Source organism: Rana temporaria, chromosome 3, assembly GCF_905171775.1.
Source record: "Rana temporaria chromosome 3, aRanTem1.1, whole genome shotgun sequence".
NCBI classification, from domain to species: domain Eukaryota; kingdom Metazoa; phylum Chordata; class Amphibia; order Anura; family Ranidae; genus Rana; species Rana temporaria.
The window spans coordinates 483,586,573-483,595,462 of NC_053491.1; the positions used below are offsets into that span (position 1 = coordinate 483,586,573).

At 46.5% G+C, this 8,890-nt stretch overlaps 1 protein-coding gene across 2 annotated transcripts; it reads left to right on the top strand.

The window, feature by feature from the left end:
* The first annotated feature begins 983 nt into the window (after positions 1–983).
* LOC120933699 (E3 ubiquitin/ISG15 ligase TRIM25-like) lies at positions 984–3,091 on the top strand. 2 transcript variants are annotated; one of them, XM_040347053.1, is made up of 2 exons: positions 985–1,216; positions 1,508–3,090. In XM_040347053.1, exons 1-2 carry the CDS (start codon positions 1,020–1,022, stop codon positions 2,592–2,594), a joined length of 1,284 nt encoding a protein of 427 aa, XP_040202987.1. In that variant the 5' UTR covers positions 985–1,019; the 3' UTR covers positions 2,595–3,090. The 2 variants fall into 2 exon arrangements, with proteins under 2 accessions (XP_040202986.1, XP_040202987.1); XM_040347052.1 differs by having other exon boundaries at positions 984–3,091.
* The last annotated feature ends 5,799 nt before the right edge of the window (positions 3,092–8,890 follow it).

Consider the following 8,890-nt stretch of genomic DNA (forward strand, 5'->3'; position numbering starts at 1 on the left):
TACAACTATAGAGATCAGACCAAAATGGAGGACAAACAGAGGGACATTGTTCCCATTCAGGAACAGTCCCTCGAAATCAGGGACAGTTGGGAGCTATGCAATCTTAGAAAATACATAAATTATTCCTAGAAAAACATTTAATATTTTTTTTTTGTTTGTTTATGGCGTAGTTGGTTTAGAAAACCAGCTTAGGGACAAACCCAACACCGGGAGCGTCCCTGGAAATAAGAGACATACGGGAGCTTTAGAAGTGGAAAAACTGGCCCTGATAGGCTTCCTGGAGACAAGTGAGCGCCCCCCTGAACCATACCAGGCCACATGCCTTTAACATAGGGGATGCTTTGGAGCAAGGCCCCCCCCCCCCCCCAAAGCACCTTTTCCCCATGGGGACTCGCCGTTCGGCTTCTTTCGGCAACTCGTGACGCTCCTTATGCGACAGGGGGTAGTTTTTGTCATCACGTCAATCACCTGCTGGATAGGAATGCCCACTCCCGCGGGAGGCACTACCCGGAAGCCGGGGAAGAAAATAGCTTTACTAAGGTATGTACAGCGAAAAAATAAATAAATTCGGCATACTGTCAATGTAGAGAGTGAGTAAACGGACGTATGAAAAAACGGACGAACGGTCCGCACGTGTGAAAGGACCCTAAGGCAGTAGAGTGTTCAGCACCATCCAGCTACAGTGTATGTCAGCCTTTCCAAGACTGCGACAGGCCACAGGCAGTGGGGCTAGATGCTCCACCTGTGAATACGAATGTCCCAGAATTGGACACACATGGACTAAACGTCTAGTGTGCAAGGGGCCTTCTTCTTTACACCTTTTTTTCCCTCTCAAAGTTGGGAGGTTTGATTATCTTTACTACTGTGAAAAAAACCTTCCTCTTCAGTACTCTGATCTCTGTGTCTAAGAATACTGATCTGGATCAGCCTCACCCTGTGTAGGAGGAAGTGACCCTCCCAACTGCATTCTTCTCCGGTGTCAGAGACTTTCAGTTTCATTTCCTCGTCTGCTGTCAGCGATGGCGTCTGGTGATCTGAGAGCTGAGCTGGAATGTTCCGTCTGTCTGAACATTTATACAGATCCTGTAATGCTGAGATGTGGACACAACTTCTGCCGGGTCTGTATTGATCGTGTGCTGGATACACAGGAGGGGTCTGGAGGATATTCCTGTCCTGAATGCAGAGAGAAGTTTCCGGATCGTCCTGCACTGCACAGGAACATAACACTACGTAACATAGTGGAGAATTTCCTGTCTGCTCAGCCAGATCAGGAGGAGTCCGGGGTCTTCTGTACTTACTGTGTGGACTCTCCTGTACCTGCTGTTAGATCCTGTCTGCACTGTGAGGTTTCTCTGTGTGATAAACACCTGAGAGTCCACAAAAAGTCCCCAGAACACATCTTATGTGACCCCATCTTGTCCATGGAGAGCAGGAAATGCTCCGTCCATAAGAAGATACTGGAGTATTACTGCACTGAGGATGATACCTGTATCTGTATGTCCTGCAGTTTGGCTGGAGAACATCGAGGACATCAGGTGGAGATGCTGGGTGAGGCTTCTGAGAAGAAGAAGGAGACACTGAGGAATGTTCTGCAGAAACTTCTGACAAAGAGAGAGGAGACGGAGGAAAGAGTCCAGAGTCTGCAGGAACACAGGAGGAAAGTAGAAGAAGAAGCAGCTGGTGACACCGAGAGAGTCACTGTCCTGTTTAGAGATCTCAGGAGACGTCTGGAAGATCTGGAGAAGAGAATCCTGAGGGAAATCTCCGGGAGGGCAGAGCGGATCTCCATCTCCATCCGGGATCTGGAAATAAAGAAGGAGGAGCTGTCCAGGAAGATGCGTCACATTGAGGAGCTGTGTAACATGACGGATCCACTGACTGTCTTACAGGAATCAGACACAGGTGACTTGTGTGATACTGAGGATGGAGATAATGAGGACAGAGAGAGACGTGAGAAGCTCCTCCATGATGGAGGGGGTCTGGGTGTGGCGGGGATATCACACACATTACACACATTATCTGATATAATAAGAGGGGTAAATGTAGACTTCTATATACAGGGAGCTGCAGACATATTACTGGATGTAAACACAGCTCATAATAATCTCCATATATCAGATGACAGGAAAACTGTATCCTGGTCACATAGAATCCAGAATCGTCCAGAAACACCAGAGAGATTTCAGTGTTCTCAGGTGTTGAGCAGTCAGAGTTTCTCCTCAGGGAGACATTACTGGGAAGTGGATGTCGGGGGATCAGATTGGTGGAGAGTCGGGATGTGTTACCCCAGTATAGAGAGAGGAGGATTGGAGTCAGTGATTGGAAGGAATAAGAAGTCCTGGGGTTTGTTCAGGTATCATGATCAGTATGGGGTGGAACATGACAATAAAGAGATCCTCTTACCCCCCAATATCTCCAGTAACAGAGTCAGGATATCTCTGGATTATGAGGCCGGGCGGATCTCCTTTTATGATCTGTGTCACCCGATCCGACACCTCCTCACCTTCACCACCACCTTCACTGAGCCCCTCCATGCTGGGATATGTGTAGAGAGAGGTTGTATAAAGATCTGTGGGGGGAATCAGGAGATGTGAGAAATCTGCCCAGAGACTGGTGATATAACAGGGATGGGTGGTAGGATTGGTTGAACATTCAGCCAATAGCATAAAGCAGTGGTTTGGACTTCAGTCAGTGCCCTTTAGGTTTTTGTTAAATGTGAGATGTCACTCCCTGTGATTGGGTAGGAGATCTCTCCAGTTACTGGAGTAACAGTGAATCACATGTCCTATTTTATGTTATCACAGTGTGTGACATCAGCAATCTCCTCCTCCTGCCCCTTCCACTACTCTCTGCCCCTCCCCCACATGCAGTCACTCTGTGCAGGGTGCCGTGCGGTAGCTGTGATTGGATAGGATGTGGTCACCTCTTCTCTCTTTCCTCCTCCTATTTCATACAATCTATACTAAATAGAGATGAAAAGAAATGTAACAATCTCAGAGGAAATATATGAAGAAGGGATCTAGAGATTTACTACTAAGACAATAAAATGTGATGTATCATTAAAGCAGGGGTCGACAATATCCGGGCGCCAGGTCGCAATTGCGACAAGAAATTGTGACCTGGTGCCCGCCGGTAATTGAGGCCGTGGCTTTGCGGCCTACAAGGCCGCGGCTTCAATTACCGGCTGCCGCGGGCCCGCCGCGATCGCACGTGGGGGAGGTGGGGGCGCACAGGATCCTGTGTCTCCGTGACCCCCCACCTCCCCCGCCGTGCGATCGTGGCGGGCCCATGATGGCCGGTAATTGAGGCCGCGGCCTTGTGAAGTCCCAAGCTCTTCCTTCTGTGAGCTGGCGCTATCTGGTGGTGGCCATTGGCATTACAAGTTAAACAGCAATTCTAATGTGTGTAATTTTTCACTATTTTCACTGCCATCTCCTTCCCTTTAATTGGAACCCCCAAACATTATATATATTTTTTATTCTAACACCCTAGAGAATAAAATGGCGATCGTTGCAATACTTTCTGTCACGCCGTATTTGCGCAGCGGTCTTACAAGCGCACTTTTTTGGGAAAAAATTACACTTTTTTTAATAAAAAAATAAGACAACAGTAAAGTTAGCCCAATTTTTTTTATTGTGAAAGATAATGCTACGCCGAGTAAATTGATACCCAACATGTCACGCTTCAAAATTGCATCCGCTCATGGAATGCTGACAAACTTTTACCCTTTAAAATCTCCATAGGCGACGTTTAAAAAAATCTACAGGTTGCATGTTTTGAGTTACAGAGGAGGTCTAGGGCTAGAATTATTGCTCTCGCTCTACCAATCGCGGCGATACCTCACATGTGTGGTTTAAATACCGTTTACATATGCGGGCGCTGCTCACGTATGTGTTCGCTTCTGCGTGCAAGCTCGTCGGGACGGGGCCCGTCTTCTGGCTCCTAACTTTTTTAGCTGGCTCCTAGATTCCAAGAAAATTTGTCAAACCCTGCATTAAAGTGTATGTCCAGCCATAATGTTTTATTTTCTTCGTTTTGGATGGAGTGGGGGAGAATTAGAACCCCTGTCAGGTTTTTCCTGCTATCCAGATCTCCGTTAAAGAGATTTCCCCTCACTTCCTGTCCTGGTGACAAGATTTTACCAAGCAGGAAGTGCGGAGAAATCTCCACATTTATAATAAAATCTGACTGGGTCTCTAGCCTTCCCCTATTCTACTAAAAAAGTGTGTCTTGGTCCCTGTTGCTGATTTCCTCTCACTTCCTGTCTGGTACAATGTTGTCAGCCGGACAGGAAGTGAGGAGAATCCCCAGATAACAGTAAAAACCCAACAGAGGTTCTAATCCTCCCTCACTCCATCCAAAACTATTAAAAAATGTTCTTTGCTTGGCATAGACTGTAATAGAATGTATCAGTAATATAATTGTGTCAGTGTCACTGTTATCAGCACTGAGATGTATATTGCTGTGCAGCATGTTCTCCGGTCTCACCCTCATCTTCCCCACCAGAGAGGACAATACCTTACAGAGACACGCCATACATTAGGCTGGTAATATGTACAATATACGGGAAGACAAAGAGGGTGAGACCAGAGAACACACTCAGGGCTGCTGTTAGAAATCATGGGGCCCCCCGTACATTACCTGACAGGGACCCCCCAGCCTGGGTGGGTGTGTGGGCTCAGGTATATGGCCCTGAACACGGCTTCAGCCGCATGAACAGATTACTCATTCATGTGACCAGAGTACCTGTGTGAATGAATGTTTTTTATTTCATTTTATTGTTTTTTACATTTTTTAACAGCCTTGTGGGGCAGTGGGGTGGGGGGCTTCAGTGAATTATCAGGGGTCTAAGAAAACCCCTAATGATTCACTCTTGACACAGAGAAGGAGATTGAGGACAGAGATCCCCAATCCTTTCTCTGCTACTACATCTGCAGCTGAATGACTGAACAGGAGGTGCTCTGTACAGAGGCTTCATGTTCAATCACAAACTGAAGCATAGTAAACACACTTCAGTTATGAATGAACAAAGGAGTGATCTGTATCAATTACTCACTGTTTTCATTTAGGAAAGGAAGGGGCTGATAAAAACATACCTTCCAACTGTCCCTGATTTCGAGGGCCTGTCCCTGATTTGAAGCAATGTCCCTCATTACTCCTCATTTGTCCCTCATTTTGGTCCTATCTATATAGTTGTATATAAAATGCACTTTTTATCTATCAAAAAGTGCTTCCCAGTACTAAACCTTTCACCTGATCTCTAAATTGCTGCATTTGTAAATTCCAAAAGCCAATATAAAGAAATAGTAGTGGTAAAAAAAAACACTTATTGGTTTAACCAATCTTGTTTTTTTGTACAATTCTCCTTTAAGGGGGCGTGGCAAGGGGTGTGTCATATGCCTGAATACTTTTGCTGATAGGTGTCCCTCATTCCCATCTCAAAAAGTTGGAAGGTATGTAAAAATGACACGTTTACTGGGCCCCCTCTGTGCCCGCAGCAGCTGACAGCAAGCAGGAGGGAGAAGAGGAGAAGCTGGCAGAGCCGTTGGGGGGGGGGGAGGCACAGGGGGATCAGAGCTTTAAGTAGACAGGAGAAGGATGATCAGAGCAGTGGGCAGAATATCTCTAAAACTGATCCCCCCTGTGGCTCCCCCTGCAGCAGCCGGTGGGAAGGAGAGAAAGAGAAGCCATCTGTGTTGCGGGGCAGATGGTGGGGCTCTGAGCTGTGATCAGCAGCTTTCTGAACTGCCTGCACCATAAAGTTGCCCAGACCCCATACAGGAGGTCCGGTTCTACCCCCTCTGTGGCCCTGAACACGCTGAACAGCAATATGCATCACAGTGCTGCTAACAGTCACACCATCTGATTGGTGGCTCCGGGTCTCACACTCTGCACTACTGTGCTGAATAAGAAGAGATGTATTATGGGAAAAGGAGAACATGGGGTTAATCTGACACTTTATCTTTCTGAAAGCCTACGAGGGGAAGCCAGGGGCCCAAATACTGTATATGACATTGTCTGGAGGCCAAACACATATTACATTGCCTAGGGGCCACAAATATATCATATGGCTTGGGAACACAAGTATTTGACATTCTCTAGGGTTCCCCGAATATATCCCAGTCCCTGGGGGCCCAAATATGTCACATTCTGTGGAAGACTGAACATCTAACATTGCCTGGAGGCCCCAAACATTTCCAAGGGTCTGGTGGCCAAGCCAAAGAGTTACAGAAGAGGCGGCCAACTTGGGTTCTTCAGTGGGATGGGGGCACAAAATGGCAGAACCTGCAACCTATACCGCTATAGTTCACAGTTAATGGGGGACGGGGGGGCACTTTGACTTTTTGGGCTAGATTCAGTAAGAGTTAGGCCGGCGTATCAGTAGATACGCCGACCTAACTCGGAATCTGTGCCGACCTAAGTTTAAGTGTATTCTCAAACAGAGATACACTTAAACCTATCTAAGATACGACGGCTTGTGCCAATATTTAGGCTGGCCACTAGGTGGCGCTTCCATTGCGGTCGGCGTAGAATATGTAAATCACTAGATACGCCTATTCACGAACGTACGCCCGGCCGACGCAGTACAGATACGCCGTTTACATAACGCATTAGCAGGCCTAAAGTTATTCCATTAAATAGCTGGAATAGTAATGTTAAGTATGGCCGCCGTTCCCGCGTCGAAATTTGAAAATTTTACGTCGTTTGCGTAAATTGTCCGTGAATAGGGATTTACGTAATTTACGTCCACGTCAAAATCAATAGGACCGTGCGGCGTACTTAGCCGCAATGCACACTGGGATATGTAGGCGGACGGCGCATGCACCGTTCGTAAAATACGTCAATCACGTCAGGTCAAGCCCCATTAACATAAAACACGCCCCCTCAGCCGAATTTGAATTAGCCGCCCTTACGCCCGCCCGATTTACGCTACGCCGCCGTAACTTAGCAGGCAAGTACTTTGTGAATCATGTACTTGCCTCGCTAACTTACGGCGGCGTAGTGTAAACACTACGCCGCCGCAAAGTTAGGGCGGGCTATGTGAATCTAGCCCTTTGTCTAGAGTGCTAAAGGAGTCTGTCTGAGGCCCCAAGTGTGTCTCAATACCTAGATATCTTATATGAGGCTTTATTTTATTATTTTGAGACTCAAGTATGTCACATTGCTTTGGGACCCCAAATGGTCTTAAAGAGACTCTGTCACCTGTCCACTCAAGGTCCACCCCCTTATATTCCCCATTATTGCTCCCCTCCGCTGCTCCATTCCTTCCCCTTTGTAGGTTCCATGTTGGATTATGTCAGAGCTTACACAGGATTGATGATGTCACCCCTCCCCCATCCCTCATGTGACAGTATTTAAGCCTGGTGATTGGCTGCTTAGGCCTGAGCATTGTATGCTGGGAGAAGGTCACATGATCCCTCATACCCGGGAAACTGGGAACCTAGCAAGGGCTTTGATGGAGCAACAACATATTGGGGAGCAGCAAAGGAGAATATATAGGGGGGTTTGGAGGGTTTGCAAGAGAACTCCCATTTTACCATAAAAGGACAAAGTGGGTGGAGCCTCTTTATCCCGCCTCTGGGCTGGCCAAAGGTTGATCAGTCAGTATGACTATGTTCAGTGGTAAGAGGTGATGGGGTGCACTGATCTGGGGGTGCAGTGTTTACCTGGAGAGATGTACTTCCTGTTATTTATAGACTGCAATCTAACAGTGTACACTTCTCCGGCTCTGAGTGTGGATGTACATGGATACTCTATAGGGGGTGTACGGCTGCTGCATTACTTACAGAAAGGGGGCGGGCATTATTTCCTATGGCTCCTCCCAGTACAGGATCATTATGTATAGTGAGATGGGACATTGTATAGAGTGCCGGACCTGAGACAGAGCGCAGAGTGTAACATGACTTATGGGAGGCAAGGATGGAGGTGTACTGGCCCTTTAAGACCAAATATATCTCTCTATAATATAAGATTACAATAAGCATTAGAAATAAGAATATAATAAGTTTGAAGATTGTGGTATTCTTTTTCATTATACTATATCTCTGTCATCATGTATGATTGATAAGTGTCTCTACATTATTATATCCTATATTATATCACTTTTATAATGGATCCTAATATAATGTGTCCCCATAGAATGGATCACCAATAGAATTCTATGGGATCTCTTTTATAATGGATCCTAATATAATGTATCATTGTGATGGTGTATCGCAGTGTTTCTCAACTCCAGTCCTCGAGGCGCCCCAACAGGTCATGTTTTCAGGATTTCCCTCAGATGAAATGGCTGTGGTAATTACCAAGGCAGTGAAACTGATCAAATCACCTGTGCAAAATAATGGAAAGCCTGAAAACATGACCTGTTGGGGCGCCTTGAGGACTGGAGTTGAGAAACACTGGTGTATCTTATAATCACTAGATGTGTCCTGGTGATGGGAGGAGAATTAGGAAATGAAATGTTAATGTGAATAAAGTTTTTCTCTATTGTACATGTGAAGTGTTGGTGATAAAACACAGAAATCATGAAATGGAGATTTAATTGATGAATTCTGGGTGATTTCTGTGGTGGTGATCAGTGTGTGTGTGTGGGGGGGGGGGGGTGAATGAGTTGGGGGTGCAGCTGTCTGTGTTGATGGATCAGTGTGGGGGGTGTTGGGGTGACAGTGAGTGGGGGTGCAGGTGTTTGTGTTTATGGATCAGTTTGGGGGGGGGGGGTGCGGGTGTCACAGAGAGTGGTGGTGCAGGTGTCTGTGCTTATGGATCAGTTTGGGGGGGGGGCTGACTGGTGTCTCCCTTAAAAACTGTGTCCTGGTAAAAGCTGCCTATTCACTGTGCATGGAGTCTGAACAACATTTCTGGATTTTTTCTCTGAAATAAAACACTCTAC